The sequence below is a fragment of the Puma concolor genome, chromosome D3 (assembly GCF_028749965.1).
Source record: "Puma concolor isolate L17-30 chromosome D3, mPumCon1.1.hap2, whole genome shotgun sequence".
Lineage (NCBI taxonomy): Eukaryota > Metazoa > Chordata > Mammalia > Carnivora > Felidae > Puma > Puma concolor.
This window is the reverse complement of record NC_141678.1, coordinates 45,953,794-45,970,098: the sequence shown is the minus strand read 5'-3', so window position 1 is coordinate 45,970,098 and position 16,305 is coordinate 45,953,794. Positions and strand designations below refer to the sequence as shown.

At 50.4% G+C, this 16,305-nt stretch overlaps 1 protein-coding gene across 3 annotated transcripts in view; it reads right to left on the bottom strand.

Moving 5' to 3' along the window:
* The window catches only part of CABLES1 (Cdk5 and Abl enzyme substrate 1), a 129,213-nt gene that overhangs the window by 100,167 nt on the left and 12,741 nt on the right, over positions 1 to 16,305 (bottom strand). The window contains exon 1 of one of the 3 annotated variants that reach the window (XM_086682611.1): positions 13,230 to 14,717. The exons of 1 other annotated variant lie outside the window; for it this stretch is intronic. In XM_086682611.1, coding sequence (XP_086538737.1) covers positions 13,230 to 14,086 — 857 coding nt within the window. In that variant the 5' untranslated portion in view covers positions 14,087 to 14,717. Of the gene's footprint in view, positions 1 to 13,229; positions 14,718 to 16,305 lie in introns of those variants that run through there. One more of the 3 variants, XM_025931163.2, reaches the window with a different exon arrangement.

The window sequence follows — 16,305 nt, the reverse complement described above, 5'->3', positions numbered from 1 at the left end:
TGGAAACCCCTGGAAGCCAGCCTTCCCCACCACACCTGGGTTGGACCCACCATGGCACTTATGCCCACCTCCAACAGAACCGAGGAGCTCCCCACTGCAAAACACACCAGAGCAGCCATCTTACACTTGCTGGGTGATTATCCAAGTCTGTCTCCAACTGGATGTAAGCCCCGTGACGATGGGGACCACCAAGTCATCTACAATTTCTGTCAATTCTGTTCGATTTGCAGCCCGTCACCCCCTCACCATCTCCACCCTAGGCCAGGCCACCATGTCTCTTGGCAGTATACTCACCTGGAAGCAGGAGGCTCACAGATTTCTGCCCACATCCATGCCTGTCCTCCTTCGAGCCGTTTGCCACACAGCCATCAGTGGGCCCTTAAAACGTAAGCCAGGGAGCACGGCTCCCCTATGTAACTCTCCAACTGCTTCTAACTGCAGTTGTAAGACAGGAGGAACGCCCCACCATGTTCTATGAGGCTTTGCTGACTGTGTCCCTGCCCAGTTGTGGGGCCTCAGCTCCCTCTGGCCCCCCATTCACCAAGGTCCAACTACCCTGGCCTTTTTCTTCCTTAAACATACCATGTTTCCATCTCAGGGCCCTAGGACACATTGACCCCAGTGCCTGAAACCCATGTCCCACCTTAAGTGGCTAACTGCTTTCTCATCTTAGAAAAATCTTTCTTGGCCACTATGTTTAAGAGATGCTTACAGACCTCAATGATTCCCTCCACAGCATTCTTCAGAATTTGCTTTATGTAGTTTTTTTATGGTTGCTCCTTCTTTGCCCACCTCCCACACTAGAGACTAAGACTGATCTCTGATGGCAGGGACCCCCAGCTCGCTGGTGCCCCACAGTATCCCCAGGCCTTGGCACAGGGCAGAATGCTTTCAACAAACCTGTTGGAATACTTGGACAAACAGCTAACACCTTCAAATAGAGGTCAATAGGAAATGCTTTAGGACACATAAAAAAAGAGAAGAGATACTATCACCAGAGAGAAGAGGCAGGGAAAGTTAGTGTGAAAGGTACCCCTCAGAGCCACGTCTAGAAGTTCACCAGATGGATGGATGGAAGGGAAGGTACAGAAAAGGAGGGATGAGCCTATGGCAGTTGTGCGGAGCCTCAAACCCGAATTATCTGGACTTTCGGCAGAGCCCCACATCAGGAGAGAGCTTCCACTGATTTGCACCAGGATAAATGCGATGAAGCAAAATAAAAATGCTTCACCTAACACCAGACACTGTTTACATCTTCCAGGAGGTACAACAGAGCTCGAGACACACAGAACTTTGTCTACGGCGTTGTTCCCAAACCTTGCATGGGCCCCAGATGCACTTCAGCGGCCTTCAGAGACAGACTGCTGGGCCCCACCTCCAGAACTGCTGATTCAGGATGGCTGAGGTGTGGCCTGGGAAACTGTATTTCTTTTTTTTTTTTATTTTAAAAAATTTTTTTTTCAACGTTTTTATTTATTTTTGGGACAGAGAGAGACAGAGCATGAACAGGGGAGGGGCAGAGAGAGAGGGAGACACAGAATCGGAAACAGGCTCCAGGCTCCGAGCCATCAGCCCAGAGCCTGACGCGGGGCTCGAACTCACGGACCGCGAGATCGTGACCTGGCTGAAGTCGGACGCTTAACCGACTGCGCCACCCAGGCGCCCCGGGAAACTGTATTTCTAAGTTCCTAGGTGATGCTTGGGCTCCTGGTCCAGGGACCACATTTGAGAACAAATGGTTTACGGCCAAAAAACTGAACAAAAACACAACTGCTCACCACAGGGTTGAGGTTTCCCCCCACCGCCAAATAAATCCCACAGAGCCCCAGCCACCCACAGACATGCCTTCAGGCTGTGCTTTGGGACTTGGGTCCTTTCCCACAGCCAGGGAGAGAAGGCTGGTCCATACGGACAGAGGGCCAAATCCAAGTCTAACTCTGAGACCCCACCATGCCCATTTCCTAGGGCTGCCATAACAAATTAGCACAAACTAGGCACCTTCAAAACACAGAAATTTAATCTCTCACAGTTCGGGAGACTAGATGTCCAAAATCTGGTGTTCCCAGGTTGGGTTCCCCTGGAAGCTCTAAGGAATAGCCCTTCCTTGCTTTTTCCCCCGCTTCCGGTGCTTGCTGGCAATTCTCTGGCTTATATCTCTGTCTCCATCTTCCCTGGGTCTCTCTGTCTCTCATGCGTTCACTCAGCCTTTTGAGGACACCGGTCACTGCCTTTAGGACCTACCCTACTCCAGGAGGGCCTTATCTTAACTCATTACAGCTGCAAAGATTCTATTTCCAAATAAGGTCACCTTCTGAGGCTCCAAGAGGACATGAATGTTAGGGGACACTATTCAACCCACTCCACACCTCAAGAGCTGCACAGGTGGGTGACCCAAGGGACTTCAGAGATTATAGGTAAAGCTGAGACCAGGGCCGTGCCCTGAATCCATGTCACTACGATGACAAGCTAGGGTCCCATGTCTGTGATGGTCAGAGGCCCTGGCACTGCTTCCGCATTCAGACCCCCATCTTCCTCTGGGACCCCTAAACCAGCTTCATCACTGAGATTCCCTCCCCACAGGGAGAAATTTCTAAGCCTCCATGAACCCCCTAATACTCTTCCTAAAATTCTGCATGTGTAAAAAAGTAAATGAACTCTCTAAAAATGAGAGATCGTGAAGGCTATAGCACCTTCAAGGGAAGGGAGCAAAGGTACACCTTCTAGAATTGTCTGTGGAGGTAGCAGTCCTCCACGTGTGCCCTGGGGCAGCATCTTCCACATGCCTGCGTGTGGGCCAGACCAGCTGTTGCCCTTAACCTCACCACTTTGCTGTTCCAAGCGGACAATGCTGAACATGTGAATTCAGCCCTCCTTGATTCTCTGTCCCTGAGACCTTTATTTTGGCAACGGAAATTGTCAAGACTCCAGTGTAAATAGAGGCGAAATGCAGTGCCTAATGGAAGGGGTATAATTTTCCTTCACTGCTCTGGTTTTACTTTACTACTATTTACGAAGTTAAGACTGCAGCAAATTATCTGTTCAGTGTACCATAGCATAAGCTCCACCAAAGCAAACACCTCCACTCCGGATGATCTTAGCAGACCTTGTCAGGTGTCTCAACTGCTTCTCAACAGACCACATAAGGCACTAGGCAATTGTGAGTGGAATTGACAGCTACTATTTTACTGATCAAACCCCCAAGGGTCAAAACTCTGCAAGGTGCTTCACAGTACATTCTCATTTCAGTGCTTGCAGTACCCCAAAAAGGCAGGAATTCTTATCCCCCTTCTACAGAGGAGGACACTGAGGTTCAGAGGGATTAAATGAGAGAGCTGTCTAACTCCAAAGCTGGTCTTTCCAGTCTTGAATCTGTTCACCCAATTTGCTGAGAAGTAAGCCAAGCAGTGAGCGGTGAGAAGCAGGAACAGGCAACAAACTTATTTGGAGCAAGATGTTGTTACTGGGGAAATTTTCCACAACCAGGCTTCTTTGGCCCGCCCCAGAGGTTATCACGTGAAAATCAGCATCCAAGCCTGCTGAGAGGCGCTGGCTAGCCAAAACCGTGGCACAGAATTTTTTTGTACTTTAACACACTGAATACAAAATTCCTGCTCTGCCATATACACAGTTCATGTTCTTCATGGTCTTGATTTGCTAATCTATAAAATGGCTACCACACTGCCTTTTTGAAATGACTTCATGAAATTATATGAAAATATTCTGCACACTGTAAAGCCCCAAACAAGCATGTAGAGCTTCCATCATCAGATGTTTTGTCTTGTGATGGAGAAATCGAGTCCCTCAAGTACCCACGCATTACTTTGGACATCTGTAATCTTATCTTCCTTCTTCACCATTCCCCCTCCAAAAGCAAACTTGATTCAACGCATTAAACGTAATACTTACTGAGAACTACCTTTCAACATCAGATCAACCATTTGTCCCCTAACACGCCAATGTTTGTCCTTAAGCAGAACTATAGACTTTACTTGTCCTCCGGCTACTGACATTCTTCTCTTCCTAAGACAAAGTAGACATTTTGTTCTCATAAATCATTGGGTTAATGAGTAAAATGCTTTAAAATTAAAAAAAAAAAAATCAATGTGCTATGCATATATAAATCTTTGGTATTCTCAGGATTTTAGTATTTTCTTCTTGAATGGTTATCTACCATGGAATTGAACTTAGGCATAAGTACACCCTGGCCTTTAAATCAAGCACAAGACTGGCCCTTTCTTTCAGGCATACACATTTTATCACAATATTCCAAGTCCTAAACTTCTAGCACTTGCATGTTCCGCTTTACAAGCTTTTGTCTTTGTAACTAAGCGTGCAGCAATAAACTCCAAACTACGTTAATGATAACCCTGTTAAACATAAACTAGCGTGCAATTATCCAAAATGCTAACACAAACAAAAAAGGGGGAAAAAAACACAAGGAAACTCCGACTGGTTTTTAAAAGCCTCCAAGAACATATAATCAAACAAAAATAAAAATATAATATCACATAGTTTGTAAAAGAGAATAATAGCTAATACTTTTGTGATTCCCACACATAATATTAAACAGTGCGTTTGAGCCCCATGGTTGTCTGTGAAAAGCTTGCTTTTTAAATTGCACGTAGGCTGAAACTTTTTTTTTTTTTTTTTTTTTTTTGAGATGAAAAGTAAGTGGTGGTGACCCTTGGGGAAATTCACAAAATTATGTCAAGTAACTGATTCTTATAAAAAACCTCTGGTTTTCAACACTCTTTCCCCTGATGGTGACATTTTGTACAACACTCCCAAAGGGAGAATGGAACCAGAAGATATGTAGTGTGGCCTTGGTACATGTGCGGATAAACCAGCTCTCTGGAAGAAAGGGAAAAAAAAGAAACCCTGATTCCCTGAATCATAAAGCTGACTGATTCCCACAGTGTAAATACTCCTATTAGGACTGATTTCAGACTATCAACCACCTCAGATTCCCCAGTTGGTTGTTCCTGCCACGTCTGTAGGAGCCAACTATCACACACCAGGTCTAGCAGAAACCAGCTTAGAATCCAGAGAAACCGGAGTTCAAATCCCAGCTCTAGATCCCAGTTAGGCCTTAGGCAAGTTTCCTTAACCCCTCCAACTCTCAGCCTCCATAGCTCTAAAATGGATAGAATCCCTGTTCCTCAGGATTGATGAATAAATGAAACAAAACAATGCATGTAAAGCACACAGGTCGTTGAGAGGCACTCAGAACTCCGTAAGTGTTCCTCCCCTCCCCGGGGAAGGGAAGAGGCAGACATGGATGCAGTGGGTGGGATGGGGCTACAACTTAGATCACCTGTCTCACCCCCACGATGGGGACAGAAACACTCAAGTGGGGAGGTTCCTTATTGTAAGATTGAGGAAGGAGGTGGTAGGGAGACTGTGACCAGTGCATGAAAATACAAGACCTAAAAGGTTGGAGGGGGTTACCAGGATTATCAGGGGGACTTTGAGGACAACGTTTTAAGAGGTTTTGCCAAATTTCCCTACTAACAGGTTCGGAATGTGGGTTTTGTTTGGTTCTGTGGTTGCTCTATAGAGGCAGCTGCTCCATTTTGCTGAGAGCCAGCCCTAGGTCATCACCAGCAAGCCCTTAAGGGGCCAGCAACGAAGAAGGGGCCTGGCAGGTATGCAGAAACCCACAGGGAAGGGAGAAAGTCTATGCTTCCAGGAGAGTGTGCTCAGTGCCAAACGTGAGGGCTCTGCAGGGTGACGGGTCAGAAAGGAAAGGGGCATCCGATGGGAGTAGAGCCGGGACCCTTCCCATGGAGAAGCGTGTGAGTACCTGACCCTGTGGGCCCCATGGAAAGCCAGCACAGCATGGAAATGGAGGGTAGCGTGGGGTGGGGGGGTGGGGGTGGCATTCAGGGCGGGGGGTTGGTGCGGTGGTTGTCAGAGGTGGCCACACGTGAAATATACAGAATTCAAAACTGACAAGGTCAGATGTGGGTTTCAGAAAGTTCCCTCTATCAGCCAGGGGGAGAAGGAGTAGGTCCAAACAGGAGCCAGGAGGCTCCAAAGGCAGAGACGGTGAGGGCAGGCAGGGAGGGACAGGGGGCCAGTGCACACCTCAGCGGTACAGAGTGCAGCTGGGGCGGGGGGTTGCACACTTCTGTGAGGACTCAGAGAATAAATAGTTTAGGCTTTGTGGACCATGTGGTCTCCGCCACAACTACTCAATTCTGTTCGCGGAGCACAAGGGCAGCCAAAGACAATACAGAAATGAACGGGTGTGGCTGTTTCCCAGAAAACGTTATTTATAAACAGCCCGTGGGCCACAGTCAACCGACCCCTGAGTTAGGGGAAAGGGTACGGAGGGAGAAGATTCAGAGGGTCCAAACAAAGGAAACATACCCAGAAAGGAGGTAGGATTACTCCCATTTCATGGATGAGAGCCTCATGACAAGGTAAGGGGCAGGGCCAGGGCCACAAACAACTCTAGGAGTGCCAGGCTCACGCTCCTGTGCCGCTCCTATTCTGTAAACTACAGAAGGCACTTCGTAAAGCATGAGATGCATAAAAAGCAGCAAGAGAAGTGAGAAGGATCTAGATGTGGCTGAAGAGAGTTCTGGAAGCAGGGCAGGCACTGGGCAAGGCTGGATTACTGGAGTCCCAGGAATCCTTGTCCACCTTGGACTGTCCTCTGGGCCCTCACCCACAGAGGTCCTCCCTGAATGACAGAAAGGCAGAAACCTAAATAAGGAAACCACAGGGTTAGCAAATGCCCTTGGGTCACTTAGGCCACCTTCTGCCCAGTTCAGCTGGAGCCAACTGAACAAGCATTTACAAGGCTGACTCAAACCGCAGCACAGAGTGGAGCGAGCGGGTGAGGGCATGGACTCGGGAGCCAGACTGCTGCGTTTGAACCCGGCCCCCGTGTAGGGGCTCCGGGACCGTGGGCAAGTAATTCAACCTCTGCTTCAGAACGGGGGTGACGCAGGGGCACCTGGGTGGCTCTGTCGGTTAAGCATCCAACTCTTGATTTCGGCTCAGGTCACGATCTCACGGTTTTGTGAGTTCGGGCCCAGTATGGGCTCTGTGCTGACAGTGTGGAGCCTGCTTGAGATTCTCCCTCTTTCTCTGCCCCTCCCCCACTCACACTGTCTCTCTCAAAATAAATAAATAAATAAACTTAAAAAAAAAAAAAAAAAAAAGAATGAGTGTGATCCGGTAGTGCTGTCATCTCAGGGCAGCAGTTATAAATATGAACTTGCTTAATCCTCATGTAGTGCCTGGGACATGTTTGGTAAATAAAAATACTGTGTCAGGGCCCTGAGCCAGGTCCCACAGGGGAGGGCATTTAATGCTCCTGCCTTGGTAGGGGCTCAAACAAGTGCACCTCTAACCAAGCCCTCATCAGTGGAAAAATTGGCCTGTTTCTGTGATTCATGTCTCCCGACAGACAGGGACCACCTTTTTTTGTATCTCTCATGACTAGCACACCAACAGCTCATAATCGATAGTCATCATGTTCACTGTTTGTTGAATGAATGACACAAGGCAGTATTCCCTCTACTACATACCTGACAGATAACAAAGCACCTAAGGTCACCCTTTGCCCACTCTGTGACCTTGGATTCCTGCCCCTCCATGGTGTCAGGGGCCTGGAATCGATGTCCACAAAGTGCTTTGTAAACCCGTAGGCCTGTGAGCAAGGGAGGTGGTAACTCCAGTTCGCTTCCTCAATGGGGTGGTGTTGGTTGGGGACTGACCAACTCATGAGGGAGTGGTTTCCAGCTTGGATGGCTTCCTAAAATGGCCATTCCAGTTATGACACCTTCACTGCCAGAGGGAACATAGCTGAAGGTGTTTCGTAAAGTTCTCCCTTACACCAGGGGAAACCCATTCATTCTGTCGTTCCTCACTACGTGTTCTGCCAACCAGAGCCACGTGAAACCAACTCAATGCCACTTCCACATCCGATGCTAAGGTTAGGTTATCTACACATCCCAAGCTAAACACGCCCCAGCCTCGGCAGCAGGCCCAGGACTGAGCCGCCCAGAGCCCTAGACCAGGAAGAACGGCAGCTCACCTAACCCAGCCCTTTAAATCCATAAGGAAACTGAGGCCAAGGGTGTAAAGTGCCTTGTCCAGGGTCACCGGGCATGGCAGGGGCTGGCCCAGCATCCAGGTTTGCCAAGTGCCGATTGGCATTCCTGATCCACAACATGTCACCTCACCTGGCCTCACCTATCTTTCCCTCCCAGTGTGCTTTAAAGGCCACCTGCCCTACACCCCTCTCCCCACCTTAACAGCTCTCCTTCCCATGGGAAAAAGTCCATGCAGGCGAGGCTCCCCAGGACAGGTGTGGGGACATGGTACAGAGCCATGCTGAGGCTTCCCCACCCCCTTTCCAAAGGGCAAAAGGTCACACTTGAACGAGCTGCCCTTTCTGGGCACACGCCAGGGGGGAGCAGGCTTCCGATTTATTTCCCCTTCTGCGTTCACCCACATTACAGGCTTTGTGAGTGCAAAGGGGAGGGCAGCAGGTGCGCCTCGGGCCACTGACCTCAGTCTGAGGCAGGGCATGGCCTCCGCCGTGTCTTGGGGAAGCGTCCTGACCAGGGCCTGGCCGGCCTGGGACTGCAGCTTTGGCCTCTGTCATTCATGGTGCCAGAAAGATGGCTTAACAGTAACCTGGGTTTACCTATTGCTGGAGGAGAGCAAAGTCCTTCACAGGTTTCTAAAATCCAGTCAGGTCAGGTGGCTTACAACAGGAAAATGGAGTGGGAACTTGCCTGAAATCACAAAGCAAGGAAGCGACAAAGCCTGGGGGAAAACGTCCATCTCCTTTCTCTTACTCTGGTGGTTGATCACCTAGTTAGCCCACATCTTTCTTTTCAGTGAAGACAGGGGCCACAGATACAGAACCCGGACATTCACCCCAATAGGGGCAATACAGAGGGAGGAGTACTTAGAAGTTCCAAAGCAGTGTGAGCTCTGCCCCAACAAGCTGAGTGACCTTGAGCACTGTTACTTAACATCTCTGAGACCTCGCTTCCTCAATCTTACAATTGGAACAATCCTAGTACCCAGCCAGGCCTTCCTTCTTAAAAGGCTACCCCATTAGCATCCCACACAGCTGTGCGGAATTGAGGCCCTCCCAGACCTGCAGGATCAAAATCTTTGCTTTTTCCAAGGTCCTAGGGAATTCTAAAGACATTTACATTTGAGAAGCCCGGATATAAAGCATTTGGGGCATGCCCACGCAGAGTCAGCCCTCAATTATATAAGGCCAATTCACACTTGACAAAGCCCAAGACACAGGCCAAGGCTCTCTAGAGGAAACAGAACCAGAAAGGCTGATTAACTTGCCCAGGGTCATGCAGTGGCATCATGATTTGAACCCAAGACTTGGGAATTCTTTTGCACCATATGCCCTCTTTCCATGTACGAACTAACTCTCCATCCATAAGGCATAATGTAACGCAGGTGCTCTAAGAAGCAAAACCCTCATGCTTTTTAAAATTAATTCCCTGGTCAACTTGCAGGGTCCTCAATCAGGCCTGATGGCACACACTGGTTCACCTGGGCTTGACTTTGCTTCCGGGCGGCTGTCTGCCATTCAGAAGCTCAAGGAAGTGGAGTAACCCAGGACTGCCGCCAGCTGCTGCCAGAGATGAAATTTTTAAAGTGGAAGTAAGCCTTAAAACACACCTTATAAATTTACACTCCTTTCCACCTACTAACACTTTCCCTGTGCGGCTGGCACTGCCTAAGCAGAGCGCACGACAGGGTGTCAAGCTAGAAGGCATCTTTTTGGCTTCCCACCTCTGACACCTAGCCAGAGAGCAACCCCCAGTGTGTTGGCTTCCCAGGGGAGGAGCCCTGCCCACCAGGCTGGGAAGATACCCAGGCCTACAGGACTGGGTTTCCTAGGTGCTCTAATGGAGATGTGAGCAGAAGCTGGGGGCTCAAAGGTCAAATGGCAGGGAGGGGAGACTAAAGAGTACAGAATCACATCAGTATGACTAGCCTGCTGTATCCCAAACATTTGCACTCAATAGCTCCAAAATTCTTCTTGGGCCTACCACATGCAAAGCATAATGATACAGTTGAGTGGCAGAGGAAAAGACGCCAGGCTTGGATGTCAAAGATCCGGGCTCGTATCTGGACTAAACTAGGTCTGTCAATCTACACATGGGGTGGCTGTGAAGCTTCAACCTAGGCAACCAGAAATGGTGCCTAGGCCTGGGCTGAGGAATTTTCCCCGAGTCGTATTTCAAAGTTTGGAAGTCCAAGCAATTACTGTGATTGATTATACAAGTGTCCAGACGGAAATAACAAAAAAGAAAGCATTTCACGATTTCAGACTGAGAAATTCTGATTTTTATATATTCATAACAAACCCAATATATCTCAAGTTGATTATAAAAGGCAGATGATTTCAGATTAACTACGGCAATGCTTTCCAAACTTTCACATGTATATGAATCATCTGGGGATCCTGTAATCTGGAGTGGGACCTGAGAGTTTGCATTTCTTTTTTAAAGATTTATTTTTGAGAGAGCGCAGAAGGGGGGGGGGGTGGCAGGGGACGGACAGAAGATACAAAGCGGGGCTCTGTGATGACAGCAGCGAGCCCAACGCGGGGCTTGAACTCAGGAACCGTGAGATCATGACCTGAGCTGTGAAATCATGAGGCTCAACCGACTGAGCCCACCTAGCCCCCCCTGAGAGTTTGCATTTCTAAGAGCTCTGGTAAATCTGCAGGTCCCAGAGCCCAACTTTTGAGTAGCAAGGCTCTATGGAATTCCTTAAATAGTAAGAGACACATCCAAGGCAAGTATAATTTGATTTGAAAAGGATAACCCAAGAGAACATCCATGAAGTAGGATCTAGAACTACCCTGGCTAGCATAGTTTCTTAAAGGGAGGCACAGCAGGGAAAGCCAATAGCATTCTTCTAAGTTGGTCTTGGGCCCAATTCAAATGAGTTTGTACTCTACATCACACTGTCTAAGCAGGTGAAAGTACTCTTTAGTGGTCATAAAAACAGCAAGCTTCTGACAAAATTCTCAAAAGCAGGATGGTGTAAGAAACAAAGCATCCTAGAATATTTGAAGTTCATGACTGCTGCAACAGCTATAGCCAAGCTAGGCTTTTTAAGGCCTTTCTTAAATCCCTGTTTCACCCATTTACCTCCTCTCTGTACATGACATTTCAGGCTGTTACTGTTGACAGCTGTAATAAAAAAAAAAAATGCCTCTATCAGGTTGCCAGATATGGATAATTCCTAAGTAGGAAGATGAATGGGACTATCAGGAAGCATCTTATACTGACTGACTCATCTTACTTAAAGCATGTGCTGGGGAGTAGGGGGATCAATAAAACAACCAAGGGGTTCATATTTTTGGGACTGGAAATTAAATTCTGGCTATTCTTTGGATCAGAAACACTAACACAGGGGCGCCTGGCTGGCTCAGCTGGTGGAGCATGCGACTCTCAATCTTGGGGTTCTAAGTCCGAGCCCCATGTTGGGTGTACAGAGTACTTAAAATCTTAAACAAAAAAGAAATGCTAACACAGAAGATCCTCCATATCCCCTGAAATGAGATTCTTGGAGACAAAGTGTGAGGTAATCTGATCTCCAGCTGCTTTTAGCACAGGAACACATCTGTCTAACATGAGACACAGGCCAGCCTTGCATACTGGCTTAGAATAACATGTATGTTTATTACAATTCCTGTCATGACCCTCAGGCCTGGCTGGGCTTACGCTCAAACTATAGAGTCATTATGAGCCAGAGTGTGATGTCAAGCGGTAACACCAAGCTGCCCAGAAACTGCTGAGTACGCACCACTCACCCAGAAAGGAAGGGATTCCCCTCCTGTGCACTGGCCCGCTAATGGAGAGATGCATGCTCTGACAAGAAATGCCAGAGCCAGACTGTCACCTGTGCCCAGCATCACTAATTCACCCATGCAATCACAAGGCTGCTTCTCTGTTCCACACCCCTCCCCGCAGCCCCTGTGCACTCACAACGTGAGGCTACACACCAGACAGGGTCATGATTTCACCCATTTGGGAAGAAGGAGACTCAGGCAAATTTCTGGATGAGACTGGCTTGTTTTTCCCCATTTGCCTGTTGGGGGAGGAAGTTAAGTTTTCCAGTAGGCCACCTTCTTAACTTAGGCCAGCAAAAGCCTGAGCTTTCCCAAGAGCAGTACAGGAGAGAGACTGTAACAGAAAAGGTTCTCCCTTCTCATCTTGAGGCGCGCAAAATGTTTCCATTTAGGAAGGGAAAAACTGAGGCCCCAGGAGGTTAAAATAACTGACCCAAGGTAGAGCCCAAGCTATAACTGACTTCACAGGAGGCCTTATTAAACTAACAAGGGAGAATACTCCCTCCCAGGAAGGAAAGAGGCCTGCATTTCTCTACTGCTCCCCACTCAGATTCTTTTCCAAACTCCGGCCTTACTGCTGACACAGACCTAACTCCCACCTGTCCTTTGAACATATGGTGACAAACTCCAGCTATTTCCTTCACAATAAACAAATGTCCAACATTTCATATTTTTGCTAAGATGCCTAAAACCAGCAGATGACATAAGCTGGCAAATATAACAAGCTTCTAACTAACTCTAGCAAATTCATCTTGGAATGGAAAAAAAAAAACATCATCAAGCCCTATTTCCTCTCTGTGTCCAACCTCCAAGGCCCATTGCAAGGAAATGCAAGAATTTTCCATTTCTTAGGAAAGCAAAAGGAAAACCCCAAGATTTCCCGGGACACCGGACTACTATGAGCACAAGCAGGAACTTTTCTCATGAGGGATTCACCGCGAGTCTGCAAGAAGTGCAGGCTTACACGCGCCACTCAGCCACCAGCTGAACCTTTGCGCCCCGCCAAGTCTTGCCTGGCGTGGGGAGAGAGCGCCTCTGGGTCTGAACCCGGTTTCTGAAAGTTGGTGATCTCCTTACAGTGGGAGGTTTGGGTGCGGCTTTTTAATGGACTCCCGCAACTCCCAACTCCGGACTCACAGCGTGAGCGTGATGCTTCTGCTCTTTGAGTGCCGGGCTCATGCACACACCTGTGAACACAAGTCCCTGGGGCCCCTCTCTCTTTACGGGCCCTCGTGGTTTGGAATTTGGGCCAGAAGCTCAGGGTTCCAGCAGGGCGCGAGAAGGTGGGAGCGATCCGTGTTCCGCGGCCAAGAGCCGGCTGGGAGGGACGCGGGGGCGAGGCGCGCGTCGCATCCTGGATACTCACCGGGACCTCTGCAGCTGTTCCAAGGCGCTGGTGCTGGCCCCCTGGCCCGGCTGCTCCAGAGAGCAGTAGTTCTGCGAGGTCTGCCTGGAGAAGGCGATGGGCAGGATTCCCTGAGTGAACGAGTTGAGGCGACCTCGACTGCCGCTCCCACTCCCGGGGGTCCCGGAGGCCAAGAAGGCGGCCGTCGGCACCTGCACGCTGGAAAAGGCATCGTCCTCCTCCAACTCCTCCTGCCCGCCGTCCCCGGGCCCGTCGGGCAGCTGCGGCGAAGCACAGGAGGCGAAAGGCGCAGACCGGGGCGGCTGTAGCTGCTCCCCCGACGCCCGGCCGGCGCCCAGAGAGCTCACGAAGCCCCGTGCCGCCCCGGGACCGGACCCCGGAGCGTGGCCGCCGGGGGCCAGCGGCGGCAGCGGCGAAGGCTGCGGGAGGCAGGGGCCCCATCCAGCTGCTACCGCCGCCGCCGTGCCCGCTGCAGCGAGCGCGTTGCAGCCGCCCCGCTCGGCGGCGGCGAGCAGGCTGAGCCGAGTCCTCGCGCCGCAGGCGCTGCCGGAGCCGGGCTTGGCCGCGCCACTCTCCTCACCGCCGCCCCACTCCTCGTCTTGCAGCGGCGGCCGTCCGTCTAGCGAGATGTTGGTGAGGAAGGAGAGGGCAGCCTGGCGGCGCCGCGGGTCCATGCGCGGCTTCCTGGGAGGCTCGGGCGGCGGTGGTTGGGCCGGCGGGGCGGCCGTGGGCTGGGGCTGCTGCGGCGGCTGCTGCAATCTGCTGGTGCCCGCGGCGTCGGTGCCGGTGCTGCTGCTGTTGCTGCTGCAGGCGGCCGTGCCGGCGGTGGCGGCCGTGGTGGCGGCAGTCGCCGCCATTGTGTCCGTCTGCGGCGGTATTTCCGCGATGCCCGGAGAAGCGAGCGGCGCCCGAGTGCTAAGCAGCGAGCGCGAGCGCCGGTGACCCGGGCTGGGCAGGGCGCGGGGCGCAGGCGGCGTGCGCGGCGGCCCGGCCCCCCCGCGGGCGGGCCATGCTCACCCCTTGGTGCTGCGGCCGGGGACGCCGCCGCCCGGGCCCACGCGCGCGGCTGTGTAGCTCGGTCGCTTGCTTCCTTGCTGGCTGGCTGGTCGCTGATCGCCAAGTCCCAGGCCCTCCCCACCCTTGCGGTCTTCGGCTTCCCAAACCCGGTGTCCGTATTTATAGGTGCGCGCGCCCTGCGCTCGCGCTCCGAAGCGCTCTTTGCAATAACACAGTATCACGTGTGGGGAATGAAACCTGGGAGGAAAACAAAGCCGCAGGCGGCGGCCGCGGAGGCAGGCGGCGGGAGGCGAGGGGCCAGAGGAGGAGGAGGAAGAGAAAGCCGAGCGGGTGACGGGGCGGGGGTTATCTGCAGCGGGTCCAGGTACTCCGAGCTTCCTGCGGGGAGTTCTTGGCTCCCGGGGTGCGCGGGCGCCAGTTAAGGGAGGCGAGCACGTTTTGCCGCCGCGCCCGCACAAGGAATCGGGAATCGCGGGCGGGGGTGCAAGCAGAACCCTGGAGTCCCGGCTTGAGGATGTGGTCCCAGGAGAGTTATGGGTCCGCAGGACAGTTACTCGGAGGGAAGCTGAGATCTGGCCCACGAGCTTGTTAACTGGACCCCGCGCTGCCGTTGGGCCCTGAGAAGTAGGTCCTTATTAACAGTTATACGAGTAGGTTCACAACCCCTTACGTGGTCAGTCCCACCTTAAAGCTGTCGCTTAACGACTAAGGTTATGTCTCATTCATTCGCAGGCCCCTGAGATATTTGCGCACCCCTGGGTGCAAACAGAGCCCAGGCACAGGTGAACATCTTCTGTACGGGCTAATTTCTACATCCCCACTTGATGGTGCTGTCACTTTTCATCTCTTTCTTAGCAAAAGCCAACATCAATTTTTACTCTATGAAGACCAAGATAAGCTAAAAAGGCCTCACGCCCTTTTCCTCTAGTCACCCTGCAAATGTTGTGGATTATGATCTTTTTTATCCCATATAAACTGGAACAATATGCACAGTTACTTTCTGTCATTTAGTTCATAAACATTCGTTTGGCATCTACCATGTCTTCTTTTAAGATGGGTTCCTGCCCAAGGATTCAATGACTGGACAGCAAGTCTGGACCTGGGAGGAGACACAGAATGCTGTACCTTGGCCCCAGCCCCAACAAATGCCTGTGCTGGCTGAGGGGGGTGGGAGGCCAGAGGGCACCAGGAGCTCTCTACAAACGTGTACCGGTTTCCCTATGCGGTAAGGAACAATTGTCACACTTTATTAAGCTCTGTGATGTCTAAGACACCTCTATCACTTTTCTGAGGGAGAAGCAATGCATTTAAGATCAAGGGATTAATTTAATTAAAGGTTTAAATTTAGCCCTGGAACTAATGGGTAACTCTACATTGAAATTCCACTCCACTTCAAGTTCAGGAAAGTAAATTGAGTAATGGAGAGCAAATACAGCCTGTCCAGAGATGGGCAGCCAACCTGGAGTATATGAGATATGGGTGAGTTTCAGGTTACATTTGCTTAGGACAAACAGGCATGTGGCCCTTCGCATGAAAAATTGCTCATATTTTATTTTATGCCATTTTTAGGCCTTTTGAAACAGTGGAGAGTGAGATCCATTTATAGCAGCCTTACAGCAGCTAAGTCAAAGCTTGGTGACCAGCTCTGTGAAATTTCATTGGTTTAATTATTTTGTTTAACTAACTACCTTGAAACTTCTAAGAGGCTTTATTACCATTAACTTAATTTGCATGACCACTGGCCTGGTTGTGCTGGTAGGTAGCGTTAAATGAAAGACACCCCATGAACTATTTTTTATTACAAACGTGATAAATGTTAATTGCACAACATTTAGAGAATAAGGTAAGTAAAGAAGCTTGGGGTTTTTTTTTTAAGTTTATTTATTTATTTTGAGAGAGAGACAGCACATGTGTGGGAGGGGCAGAGAGAGAGAGAGAGAGAGAGGGAGAGAGAGAGGCTCCCAAGCAGGCTCCAAGCTGTTGGCACAGAGCCCCACTCTGGGCATGAGCTGAAATTAAGAGTCAGGGGCTTAACCAACTGAATCACCCAGGTGCTCCA